This window comes from Lampris incognitus, chromosome 9 (assembly GCF_029633865.1).
Source record: "Lampris incognitus isolate fLamInc1 chromosome 9, fLamInc1.hap2, whole genome shotgun sequence".
Taxonomy (NCBI): Eukaryota; Metazoa; Chordata; class Actinopteri; order Lampriformes; family Lampridae; genus Lampris; species Lampris incognitus.
Genome location: NC_079219.1, coordinates 26,027,238 through 26,041,476, shown reverse-complemented (window position 1 = coordinate 26,041,476; position 14,239 = coordinate 26,027,238). Strand labels below are relative to the sequence as shown.

The 14,239-nt window shown below is 46.1% G+C and overlaps 1 protein-coding gene across 1 annotated transcript in view; it reads left to right on the top strand.

The window, feature by feature from the left end:
- LOC130117622 (intermembrane lipid transfer protein VPS13B-like) overlaps positions 1–14,239 on the top strand; it is a 457,273-nt gene that overhangs the window by 69,905 nt on the left and 373,129 nt on the right. The window contains exon 17 of the mRNA XM_056285747.1: positions 9,107–9,291. Within this exon, the coding sequence (XP_056141722.1) occupies positions 9,107–9,291 (185 nt within the window). The remainder of the gene's footprint in view (positions 1–9,106; positions 9,292–14,239) is intronic.

Below are 14,239 nucleotides of genomic sequence, written 5' to 3'. Positions count from 1 at the left end.
CATTACTCCCATTCATGGTTAGCCATGGCTAGCTGCTCCTGGTCTATGTCTGCAAGCAGGGTCAAGAACAGTAGGGCAAATTTTCTCTGTGTCCTCCAGCAGTCGGCCTGACCGGCTGGTAGAGAAAGATCACTTGTTTGCGAAGCAGGAAATTAATGGTGTTCACCAGCCAGCACGTAGGCTGTGGTTTGTCTACTGGCCACTTTGGCAGATGAAATCATATCAGTGTTTCATCTGGGGTGGAGAATTCTGTTATCCACTAGCCGCTGCTTCTGTCTGACAACGTTTGTGTTGCATATAACAAGAATAATGTGAATGATGCCACATTTTCCTACTGCTTGGACAGTAGCGCCTTTCAACCAACCTTTCATTGCTGTTGATTCCATAATGAGGTAATCACTCGTATTAGTCATCATCGTCTTTACTGTGTTTTGTTTAGGCATGTTTAAATTTACTGAAAACCATTATGTTGAGGGATAATTCAATGACCCTAAATCAACTTGTGGTTCCTGTGGTCATGCTTTGCATTGACTTGTGGTTCAGGGGCCAGAAGAGCAGCAGAGAATTCATTTAGTCACACAACCCCGCCCTGTTCTTGGATGAAGAGAAAGTGTTCACATGATGAAACTTAAGGGAAGAAGGGGCACACACACTGCAACAAGTTGTCCTTATGTATTAACAGGTGTGTATTAAAAGCCTGGAATGGCATATGACGTAATATTGTTCCACTTTACACTTCGAAGAACAGGAGTGCGAGGTACAACATCATATTTCGTGTGGCACAGTCCGTAAAAATATGTCATCCAACTCCATGTTGAAGTTTTTTTTTTCTTCTTTACTACATCTGGTGTCAGACAGTTTTATTTGGTTTTATGGCTGACAGAGATCAATGGCAGTATTGAGGAGCCTCGTGTGCAGGAAATGGCATCAGCGAACGAAAAGCTCCTTCTCTCATTGATTGACGTCTCTCTTCTGACGTAGGCTTCAGCGTGCGTTCCAGGTGTGGTAGAAAACTTTTGTAATTCTGCCCTTGAATGTCTCCAAGGGACAATATACCAGCAATCCAGCAATAATTTTGGAGTCTTATATAGCTGTAATTATACCACAAGATATATTTTGGGCCGATCTGATGCCATAGTAGCGGCTGAAGGAGCAGCTGTAGATGTTTTCGATGGACCAGAAGACTTCATTAATGCCTGAATCAGTCATGTGTGGAAGGGAAGCTTGAGGGAGGGAAAACAGTGGGAAATAAGGCAGGACAGATGGATTATCAGCTCTGTGTGGATTATCATCTACTGTGGTGAGCATTCCACTGTCTCCTCCACTCCACCAGCGCTCGCCTCCCGATCCTCCATCACCGCCCAAATAGAAAGAAACTCACCCAACCTTTGCTGGTTAGCAAACAAAGCTTTCTATACTTGGTGATGAGGGAGAGAGGGCAGTGTCACAACACTTTTGTTTGTGTAACCTTTGTTTAACACGGCCAATTGAGGGGGGAAAAAGACATTTATTTAACAAGATAAGTGGAGATCAAATTCTTATTTTCTGTGACACACTGGTCGTTGGCGAAAAGGCTTCTGAGAAGGTGACGGGGGATTTTGATTACACCGAAGAACCCACAATACCACCCCACACCGCTGTAGATTATTGACAGTCAGACCAACAGAGGACTGCAATGAAGGCAAATAGTAGAACTGATTGGATATTAGGGTCTCTAATCTAGTCTCTGGGCAGGGTTCTCATTTCTCTGTGTGTCCATATAAGGAACCGCATGTCCTCCACAGCTGGACATGTTGGACAGAGGCAGGAAGCTACACACACATACAGAGGCCTCTTGATGTGTTTTCCTTTAACGCCTGATGAACCACGTCATTGCCATTTTCTCGCCTTGCGGTCTGCAGCTGTCTGCACAACTTGATTAAAACATTTCTTTTAGTAATCCCTGTGTAATGAAGCCCTCTCTTGAGAACAGATCTGTGTGTGTGTGCGCGTATGTGTGTGTGCATGCGTGCACAGTGTTGAGGGTGCTCCAGATGGGAAGAAAGGGAGGGTCCTCTGCACTTATGTGTGTATGGAGTGTATTTTCCTTTTGAAGAGTACGGGCTGCCCAGGGTTGATGATTGAGAAATGCACACATGGCACACCTTTGACCCCGGGGAACCACAAACCTCTGAGCTGTTGCGACAGGCACAGCCCTGCTTCAGCTCTGTCCCATACTCTCACCTCAACACTAACTCCAGTCTAACCTCTGGCCCCGAGCCACTAAATGCTTTGGCCAGGTTGTACAACGGATGTCATTTTCGCAGATCCCTCCGGAGGACTAGCGCTTAAGATGTATTGCCCATGAGCACATGCTCTCCATTGCAGTGCCGTGGTATAACGCTCCACATTATGAAGTTCACCTGCCTTTCAATTTACAGTCACCAAGTAGTGGTCACCAGGATTGTGGGGTAGGGTAACGTGGTTGCCACTAAAAAAAAACAACCAGTCAAAACCAAAGTTTTTATACTGGTGCTGCAGCCTGCGCTGCAGTCCCCGCAGAGCCAATGTCATACCACATGCTCAGTAGATGGAACAGCTGGCTTGGATGAAAAGTGAGAAAGACTTAATAATAAAACTCTAGAACGATGCCAGTAAAATCCAGTTAAAGGGAGATGTTTGCCACATCAAGATCTTTGCCTCTTTATAAGCTGAAATTGTTTTTTTTGTTTTACTTGGAGGGGTTCTGAAAAGCAATAATTTGGCTAATATTTCAAATGCTAGCAATCCATCTTTATTTATATCCAAAAGGTAAACTGACATGCTAACGGCTGCCCCCCCAAGTTGGCCAGTTAGGTGTTATTGTTCAGCATAAAGTGGTGTGCATGATTTATGACATGCATTTGTTTGAGGCATTTTTAAAGCTGTTTTGAATGTTTTTATAGAGAGGATTTGGGAGATAGTGTAGTGGGTCTTTTGTGGGCAGATAAAAGAGGGGACTTGAGAGCAGCCCATAACTCACTGTGGTTATTTGGAGAGGGGGTCAGCGACCTTGGCTTGGGAAGATGGGGAATTCTGCAATCCCTTAAATCAATCTCTACCACATAAAGAGGAAAAGAGCGATCGAATCTACCGAATGTCAGTCTCCCTTTCCTTCGTTCTGAGGATTTCCCCCCCAAAGATGCCATAGATGTTTGACAAGGAGGACTCCGTTACCTCAAGTCAGGGAATGTTTGTACCGCTTGATTAAGCAGTGGAGGTTGTGACAGTGAATGATTTGTAGAAACTTGCAGATAAGTTATCACTGTCACCAGGACAGTGGCTATCTATTGTATCTATTAGACAAATATGTCAGGGTGGTAATGGATGACCCTGCTGTTGACTTTACAAATAAGGCTCAGATAAGGGGAATGAAAAAAGAGAAAGTAGCACTTTTTGGCAATAATCAAAGTTGATTGACTTTATTCTTGTTGAGCTTTGTCTGTCAAAAATCCATTTGTAACTGGCTGAATTTGGCCTCTTATAATTTGTGCTAATTCATCTATTAAGTTGTTGCAGTTTTTTGAGGAGAATATCCCAGTGCCTGCAGAATTTTCTATTTAGCTGCTTTCGTTTCAGACACAATCCACCTGTGTGTGTGTGTGTGTGTGTGTGTGTGTGTGTGTGTGTGTGTGTGTGTGTGTGTGTGTGTGTGTGTGTGTTTCGTCTCCCTCTGTGATCCATTGATGGGTCAAACGTCTTGCTCTATATCTCCTGTGTGCCCCCTTGTCCCCACGGCTGGGCTTGCATTATTTTGAAACGATGAGGGAATCGATATTTGGTACTGTACAGGATATGAGTAATAGTAAAAAATGAACATTCTGGAAACCGCCCGCAGGTTCCAACTTTTGCATTCTGGGACTCTGTGTAAACCATTAGAACCAGCTGCTCTGCGTGATATTCTTTCACTCATGGCAAGGTGCTGATTTTAAACGAATGAGCCGCTGTTGCTTGGGCCACACATGTTTGGTGGCCCCACATAGCTTGCCGTGTGCTATGCCTCTATTTAGTGCCTTCTCTGAAACCATCTACTGCAATGCCAATTTATGCACCTACCCAGACACACACACATGCACATATACTGTAAAAACATGTCAAAAAACCTACATGCACAGCAATTCATATGCACCCCAATGTACACATGCACACACACTCCAACCCCCCAATTCCCTTTTAATTGGGTCACAATTATTTTTGTCTGTTGAAGGACAAAGCAGTGACCTGACAGTTCTGCCATTCCTGAGTTTGCACTGGAAATTTTCCAAGCAGGGTTTTAATGAGACGCAAGCCGTGCCGGGCTAAGTTAGGTATTACAGTATTTATCCCAGGAGGGAAACTTGCAGCTTGTAGGTTTGTGGTCTTTCTCCTTTTCTTTTTTCTTTTTTCCTCATTCTCATTCCCTTTATCCCTTTTCTTTTTCTTTTTTTCCTTTTTTATGGAAAGCGCTAGATTTTTTTTTGTTTTCTTCTTACTCATTCTCCAGCCTTATTTGGTTCTCCCTCTTTTTGTCCTTTCTTTGTCCTTTTTTATCATTCACTGTTTTACACACACACACACGTGCACACACACACACACACACGCAAACAGCAGTAACTACCTTCCTAATTATGCTGTAGTTATATGTTGTTAGAAAAACAGCCTGGTGGCGAGCAGACCTTCATAGCCCCTCTGTACTGACTATGGCCTAATTTACCAATCTCCTCTGTCTGTGTTCTTTCGTGTGTGTGTGTGTGTGTGTGTGTGTGTGTGTGTGTGTGTGTGTGTGTGTGTGTGTGTGTGTGTGTGTGTGTGTGTGTGTGTACGTACGCGTGCACTTGTGAGTGTGCATGCGTGCATGCATGTGTGTGTGTGCATGCTTGTGCACTCATCTATGTCTGAGTGCATGTGTGTTGGGTTGTGTTTATATAGGTATACACTTCTGTGTCAGTGTTTGTAGGTGTCTGAACATGTATTTATGTTTCTGTGTTTGTTCTTTTTTGTACACTAACATGTGTGTACATATGTGTGTGTGTGGCCTCTGTATACCAGTGAGCACAGCTTGCTAGTTTGAACCCCAGCTGTATTTGTCTAAATATAGTTGTGGTCACAGGCAGACAGACCAGGAAGCTGATTAGCCTGAGAACCGTTCACCAGAATGGATCTCAGCTATTATGATGTGGAAAGGGTATAGTTTTGTACAGTGATATGGGGTAACCCAGTTCCCTCTAGTGATACCATATGCCCGTTAACGCAGGCTAAATTTCCCTTTCTGTTCACCCATTAAGGCTATTTGTATCTGTGTATAGCTGAGACTGTGGGATAGGTGGCTCTGAGCCAGTTTAACAAAGACAGTTAAAGACTGAAAACAACAAAAGATTTATTTCGTTTTGTTCTTAAAAGTCATTTGAGGAGTTCCCTCGTTTAGTCCACTCGCTTTAAAACTAGGATTAAGTATTTAGTGGCTCTTGAAAACTGCCTCCGATTCCTTGTCCAGTTTTGAGTGGGCACACAAGGGTAGTAAGTCTGGGCAAACAGCACCACAGCTGGTATTATACTCATTGCTGTGACTCACACCTTCTCTATAGCACCCTGCACTGCTCTGGGTAACTCTGACGGGGATGCTGGACAGACACACTGTGTACCAGTTAGCCAGCCAGCCAGCCAGCCAGGGGGACAGCCAACAAGCCTGTCCTGGCCCTAACCTGACTCTCTGTCTCTCAGTCACAGCAATAACCCGGCACAAGTTAGGGAAATGAGACCTCATGTTATTGAAATTCTCCAGGGGAAAACTCATTTCACTCCCTGAAATCGAATAACCTAATTTTTTTTCATAGCACCCGACTAATTTCGATTTCCTTCTAACTTTTTCCTTGTGGTGCTGAGTTTTAATCCCCCCTCACCCCCCCCCAAAAAAGAAAGAAAGAAAAAAAGTTTACTTAAAGGACTACTGTGAGGTCAATGACAGCCTCTTGGGAGTAATAGTAAATTACGGGCCAAGATTTCTTAAATAGACCCAATTTGTTTAATTCTGAGTCAGGACTCAAATTAGCCCCCGGGCTTGCTTATGGTGGGGTTCCCCCCCCAATAACAAGACTAGTAGCATGTTTTGGTGAGCCTGAGCCCCACAATTAGATACTCACTTTCCAATATGGATTCTATATTGTAAAAATTTTAGGAGGCTATGACCTAAGTTAGTTTTGTTGTTAGTTTTTGCGTGTCCACATTGCACAGCGGTGCCTTTTTGTTTTCTCCATTAGGATGCTTTTCTTACACAAAACAACTACTACATCGTCCATCCTCAGTGCAGCCACAACAGTCATTTGTTATTATGACTAATGCTAAAGCTATTGTTACCACTATATTTACCACCTGGCTATGGAGGGAAATTATCCTTTAGACGCTTTTTTTTCTCAGAGGCCCCTGGAGAGATTGGCTGAGTTGCCTGCCACAAAGCTGTTTACCATGTTGCAGTGAGAAACACTCACTGTGCCAGCTACTTAATGAAATCCGATGAGTGTCTGGCTGTCTTCACATCCAGCATTCCCCATACGGCCTAATGAAAGTCTCTGCTTCTCATTTAGCTCCAAGTGCAGAGTTGTTGTTCACAATGAATTGGGCATAATATAATAAAAACAGGTGCATAATTAAAGTTTTAGATGACCGCATGCACATGACAGCTCCCCTGAAACACCGTAAACACTGGCAAAAGCCAACAAACTTTCATCCCTTGCCAGCTCTCTCATTGAAGTGGCTTTGGAGGCACATTTGCTCCACATGTGGGGACATTGTTGTTTGCCGGGTCCCCATCACTTGTTTCTCTTTTGGAGCAGTGACGGCTAGCTCCAAGTACGCATATGTGTACACATTTGCACACACGAAAACATACGCAGCAGTTTGACTGATGTCTTACTGTATAGCACGCAACAGTAGTGACTTTTAATAGGGGAGCATGACATGCCACAGTTGGCGGTGGTGCCAAACGCACCACATGTTGCCAAAGAATTTAAAATGTATACGGTGGGCTGTCAAGGTAAACTCATCGACCCGATCTCGTTTGAAATGCCTCTCTTTCCCTCTCTCTGCCTCTCTCATAGTAAGTTCCGTGTGAGACAGGAGGCAGTTAAGCACTACGGGTCTGCCTGTGTGCAGCCAACAGCTCATGTCACCCAGCCGAGCCACCCAGGAGCAGAAGAAAGGGAAAGATAAAGAGACACAGAGAGTGAGAGGGAGAGGGAGGGAAGCAGGGGAGTTAAACGATTGCAGAGCCGTTGAGTGGAGGGAGAGACCCTGTGACACATCCCACACTCTGAACCGGGACCAGACCAGATTGGATGTGTGATTAAATGAGCTGTGGTGCTTGCTTTTGACGCGCAGCAGCCATCATGGGAATTAGTCATGGTTCTATTTTCACCAAGAGTGCCGTTCAGGAAAGGCAATCGCCTCCATGCTTCCATTACGATATGCAGTCAAGTGCACATATGGGCGCGCGCGCGCACGCACGCACGCACGCACACACACACACACACAGACACACACACACACAGAGTAAATGTGTACCTAGGCAGGGGGCATTGCCAGTCCTCAAAATCCCATCCCAAGAAGTTCTCAGAACAGAGGAGGGGAAAACAGGAGTGGAACCAAAGAGACTTGTTTTTAATTGTTTAGAACGGGCTGCCTGGGTGTTTTTCCAGGGAGCTGAGGTTCCAGGGGACACACAGGGAGGGAGAGGAGGGTTGAGGGCTGCGGGGACAGTGATGGTCATGATGAGGAGGACAAGCTCTATCACTCTCTTGGCCCAGCCTCACCGCCCAGCCCTAGTGGCTTTGGTGCCCTTGGTTCAGGCTGCTGAAGGGTTTTGCGAGTATGAGTATATATGTGTGTCTGTCTGCCTTTACACATGTGCATGCGCGCGCGTGTGTGTGTGTGTGTGTGTGTTTGTGTGTTTCAGTCTGTCTGTGCCTATGTGAGTGTTTTCCTCTGTCAGTTTTAAGGAATCCCTCCTCCTGCTGTGGTTTATGTCATGGACAGGGGGGGGGGGGGGTCCTCTGAACTGTCAGGGCCAACTGTCAGAGAAGTGGCAGAAAAGCCATGACTTCACAGTTTGGATAGCAAAGGCCCTCCAAAACCTGAATAAGGGATTTGATGGGGAGTGAGGTAGGGTGTGAGGTTTGTGCTTGCATATAGAGAGAGGGAGAAAAAGAGTGTGTTTGAACTCTGAACGTATAGAGGGAGAGCACGTGTGTGTGTGAACGATTGGCGAGAAAAAGAGGGATATGGTGAGAAGACTACAAGGAAGGAGTGATAGGACACACGGTTGTGTTCTTGTGTGTGAGTGCGTCAGATGATAAATGAGAGCACGGTCCACTGAGGTTGTGATGGACAGGGGCCTGGAGGATGCTGTCGACTGTACTGTTACCTCATCCCCCTAAGCTCTCTACTCATCAGTCCCATCACACACATACACGTAGGTCCAAATATAGTCAATACAAAAAAAAAAGTCACACTCACATGCGCACATACACACACATTTGGAGACAGATGAAATGTTAAATGTGTGTAGATTCTTTTCAGGGTCAGGTTTCTGGGCTGTACATCTCTTCGCATAAATCATCATCATGGTCTTGATGGCGGGGAGAAAGGGGTCTTCGGCAGAGAGGCAAACTCCACCTACCTGCCAAGTAACTAAGGAAAGCTTGGCCTGCTCACCGCACTTCTACAGCGGTCTGTTGGAATGTAGCTCTACCTATTTGGCCCCCTGCACTATCAATGAGCTGTTTTATATCGTGCTGTGATATTGATGGATTCGTGGAAGTTCTGAACCATTTGTTTCCACTGGTGTCCATTTCATTCATCGCCGTGTGTGTGTGTGTGTGTGTGTGTGTGTGTGTGTGTGTGTGTGTGTGTGTGTATTGGCATTTTGCATTTGCATTGTGTGTTCGCACTTGTGTGGTTTTGTGCCTATATTCGCAACTGTCCACTCTGCTATTCATCATTCCTGATAGGATCTTGTCTTTTCTGTCCCTTGCTCGTTTTCCTGTTCTGTGTTGCGCTGCCCTTAATCTGATTCCACCTCTCACCTCTCCCCCCTTTTTGTTCCCACTCTCGACAGGACCAAGAGGTCTTCCGTCCCCACCACCGAGTGCATATTCGAGCTGCCTCACTTCACCCTGCAGGCCACGCGGGCCCAGACACTGCTGCTGCAGGCGGTCTTTCACAGCTGGACCCACAGTCTGGGAAACGGTGCCCCGCCGGCGTTCAGTGAGGGCCTGCTGGGCGAGGTTTACAGAGCTCCAGGTAACAAACATGCTGCACAAACTGACCCCCAGAGGTTTGTAAAGTAACACCCGAAGGAGAGCAATGTGCTACTCAGAGCCGCATTTAACCAAACATCGGTATAGGGTGTCTGTCAGCGATCAAGCCCACTTTGGAGGTCAAGATGCTTATGTGGGTTGGGGGGCTAGTTTTGTGTATTCGTGTGTGTTTGTGTGTGTGTGTGTGTGTGTGTGTGTGTCACCCCTGACCTCTCTCTGGTTCCAGTGACACCCTGCTGTTGGGTTGTGTATTGGATTTCCTGCCAACAGATGAGTGACGAGGTGTATGAAAGAGAGAGGGATCCGAGATATCATAGAGCAGCGTGTTGAACATGGCGCTAGGCCCTCGTTTCGTGTATGTTTTTATTTATACTGACTAAACATGACGTTAGGCTCTTGTCCTTTTTGTGCTTCTTCATAAATATTGGGCAATTATTTCTCTACAAAGGTGGCTGAATTGCTTTGGAAAAAGAAGAAATGGCCGCACAGCAGTTCAAAACGGCCTTCAGTGATTCATTCTGTGCTGTATTTGAACCATGCATGGTCTTTGTCAAGCAACAAGCTGAATCACTTAGCTCATCTGTTCTCTCTTAGACTATTCTATTAGATATTATTGCAGTCATCATCATGGTTATTTTATGAAACCTCTTTTTTTTCCATAAAGTACATTTACTGTCCTTTGTTTGTTTAGTTCTGCATGACGTCCAACTTGTTCCTTAGTACCAGTAAACTGTCAAGAGAGATATATGGAATTGGCCAGACCTTAAAGTGAATTGACTCTGTTATGAGAAGTTTTACAGTTATTTCTCAGGGCTCAGCATGTTGTGTGCCAGACTAGTGTTCGCCTAAAACAAGTCAACCTGATAGTAGCCAGTGAGCGAGAAGGGGCAGATTGGCTGCAGACATTACACAGGGGCAAAGGCCGATATCCCCAAAGTGGAGGTCCCCAAACAGACACCATGTGTACGGCTGCACCTAAAACACATTTCCCATAAACACACACTTGCCCCTAACCCAGTGTGGAGCAGAGGACCTGCAGCCGTGGGCAAATTAACTCCAAAACTGTTTTACGCTTCATGTCGCCTAGGATGCCTTAATGGTCAAATAATAAATTTTGCCCCTTGTTAAAGAATGGGAGGGGAGGCTTGAGTTTAATAAAACAGTAGCGTTTCTCATGACGGTAGCATCTGGACAGTCCTCTGGAGGGCCAGGGATTTTCCAACTCATTAGGATCATGTTGTTAGGTATGCCGTCAACAGTCTCCTCCTGCCAAGCCAGCCCGGCTACCTTTTTCACCGCTGTGGGGCCGCCAAAATGTATGAAAACTGGTCTCCCGTGGAGTGAAGTCAAATATTCCTCTCCCCTCGCTCTGCCTCTCTGCTCTTGGAACAGGGCTTGAATAGCAGCACGGAGAAACATTTGCACATCTGGTCCCTGTGCTGGCAGGTTAGAAAAAGAGCAAGGGGGGAAAAAATTGAGGTTTTTGAATGCAAGAGAGTGAAGGGGAAGAGGTGATGTGTTGTGTAAGTATATGTTTAGCGAGGAAAAAAGTCGGCAATACTTCCTATGATATAACCAAATGTGTTTAGGGCCGTATCTGCCTTTAAAAATTTGAGGTGACACTCATGAGCATTTAGGATGATGTTAGCCATCCTGGACCATAGCGGTCTTTGGCGGGACAACATAAGTGCACGGGTAAGGAGGGAAGAGACAACAGGAAAGGAGGAGAGGAGAGTAAAGTGGTGCAGTGGACCTCTGCCCACACACACACCCAGTGTAACCTAGCTGAATGGTTTTGGTTCCTGTGGTCGTGTCATGACGGGATCTGGCCCACTGCGCTCCGCTGGCTGCCTGCCTTCCCACGCCACAGCCGCGCTGCACTCTCTCTTTCTCCCCTGCCTCAGCTCCTCTCTTAGGCTTCTCTTGTCCACTCCTCCTCCACTTTCTTCTCCTCCTTTTGCCCTCCTCTGCACCCCCCCCCCCGGTTAAGCAGAAGCTAGGGAGCTAGCCAAGAGGCCCTTACCTCCTGATGAAAAGCCCACTAAAGTCACTGCTCTTTATTTTACGGTCTTTAAAGCCATCGAATGTTAAATGTGGGGACTATATTGGAGTAAATGTTTAACTGCTAACATTTCTGGCCACTTTTCTGGCCCTCTGTGTGGTAAAAGTGTTTGCCATCGTATGTGGAGAGACTGCGTTGTTTCTCCCAGTGTGACTTACTGGCTGACTGGCTGCCACTGTTCCTGGTAATGGCTGTGGGTCTGGGAGAACACTTAGAACATTCAGATCTGGATCCAGAACTGGGTTTTGTGTTGGTTCCTGTGTTACCAACCAGTTCCAGTCGATCCTTTGCTATGATGGAGCTGACACACATACACACGCACGCACACATACACACAGATAGAGAAATTAGGGTTTAACTGTTCAACATGGCAAACAAAAGCGGCTCGCTATGAACATCTGTTTTTTTTTTACCTCTCAAGTCAGTCCTCCCTCCTCTCTCTCTCTCTCTCTGTCTCTCTTCCCCCTGCCCCCCTGTTTGATGTCTGTGTGTGTTTTTTTTTCTCGTTTTTTTTTTAATCGTGGAAGGTGTTTCATATCGAAGCCTAGCTGATAACACAGATGGTCAGTGTCCTTCGCGGGGGAGCCAATCGGGCATACAAGTTCATTTTCCCTCCAGAGGAAATTCCACTATTCAGCAGGGGGTGGGGTGGAAAAAAAAACTTTTATAGAGCCTTAGTTTTAATCTTCAAGGCACTGACAGAACAGTTAAATGTTTCTTCTAGATAAAATATTGGAACTTATCTGCAGACACCCCCCCCCCCCGCCGCCTACTTTCATTGGTGGATTCAGATAAAAGCAGCAGTCAGAGGCTGCGAGTCATTGAGGCTGACTGGAACACAGCCGTTAGGACTTGTAAGACCTCTGGTTACTGTGCTGCTCAGTGGCAGCGACATCAGAGACGCACAGAGCAGCAGCAAAAGCAGTGGGCCGTGTTTGGCCTGCCAGATTGACTGAAATCAGAAAATAAACCGTGAAATGTTATTTTACCTCCAGAATCAGACCTAGTCTGCGTGCGCACGCACACGCACACACACGCACGCATACACACACGCACACGCACGCCAGTTGCGTGACAGTTTGGTTTGTCACACAGCTGTGTGTCTACTGACGGCTGCAGCACCAGCGGGACCTTTCCATTTGTCTCCAGCTTGGCTGTAGTCTGCCCAGCTTTTACATGAGCAGAGATTTTCTGTGGTGACAGACGATTCCAAGCGCCCCCACCCCCACCCCCCACCCCACCCCTGAGCAGATCACTGTTGTGTTGTATTTTACTGGTGAGCTCTGCAGAAAACAGTATGTCATACTTTATGGGTCTGGTTGTCTAGTGAAAATTGAGCGACAGTCTATGGGGAAGTTGTGTGTGCATGCAACTGCCCCTGTGTCTGTTTTCAAATGTGACTGTACACACGTGTGTATGTGTGCGTGCGCGCGCCCGCGCATGTGCATGCATGCATTCAGTGTCCAGGCCCTTGTCTCTGGCCCTTAGTGCTGTCAGCTGCCCAGTGAGGGGGCTTGGGGAGAAGGCAGGGTTACAACAACTCTACATGCCACTTTCCTCAACTCTGCCCTGCTGCATTCCTTCACTCGCTGCATACTCCTCCTTTTACACTTAATAAAGGCTTGCACTTCCTTTCTTTCTTTCTTTCTTTCTTTCTTTCTTTCTTTTTTACTTAGTTTCTTACTTGTTCTTTCTTTCTGTGTTTTATTGCCGTATTGTCTCTATTCTTGTTTATTCTGCTACTTCCATTTTGTGGTTTTTATCATCTCTCCACATCTTTCTTTTATCTTTTATCCACCTTATATGTCCCCATGTTGCTCAGTTTGTCTCAACATGTAGTCTTCCTCTCGCCTACTCCTCTCCATCTTTCTCCAGTTATGCCTTCTCTTTCCTTATGTCTTGCCCCCCCCCCCCACACACACACAGGCACACACACATGCATGCACGCACACACACACCTCACAAAGCCTCTGTTTTGTACATCCAGGGTTCTGTGATGCCAGCCCTGGTGGTTGGCAGTAGCAGCCCTAGTTGTAGTAATGGCAGGAGAAATGAGCCAGTAATTCCCTTCCACTGCTGCTCCTCGCCACTGCTAACCTCAGACCCAGGAACACACTGACCACAATGACCTCCCACACACTCACTGCCTTAGTCTACATGCCATTGTTTGCGCACGCACGCACGCATGTGTGTATGTGTGTATGTGTGTTTTATGAGTGTTTGCATTGACATTTATAGCACCCGGTGATTGAATATTTGCATATGTGGGGGCGTGTGTGTGTGTCGATGCGCATGCACAAGAGAATGTGTGAGTGTGAGTATAGTGAGGAGGACGTGTAGCGTACATCTCATGAGCACACAAATATATCCTCTGATGGTCATCTTCTCTCCTTTGATGATAGCTTTATTGGATTTTGATTCATTCACTCCCGGCCCCTTTGGGTCTCGAGAGTATTGCCAGAGTCTTTTAATTTTAAAAGTTGTATTTATAACTCGTCATACAGGGGTGTTCCACATTGTGCTCTTGAACTTACAGATGGTGTAAGTCTAGCTGGAAGACAGTGGTTTTCCTCCTTATGCTGTAAATACTGCCTAAAACAGGTGGATGTTGCTTGGAGATAATCTGTCTACATATACACTTTGTGAGTGTGTGTTTGTGTGCATATGTGTGGATGTATCCACACTGAAGACTGAGCCTGTGCTTGTGTGTTTGTTTGGTCTCTGTGTCTCTCCGCTCTCTTTATCCTTGAGCCAACAGAGGTTCGCCGTCTTGATCGTAGCTTTACGTCTGTGACACGACAGTAAAGCCTTCAGATGACCGAGAGAGAGGCAGGACTCCACCAGATTTGGAGGACCTGCAGACGACTCA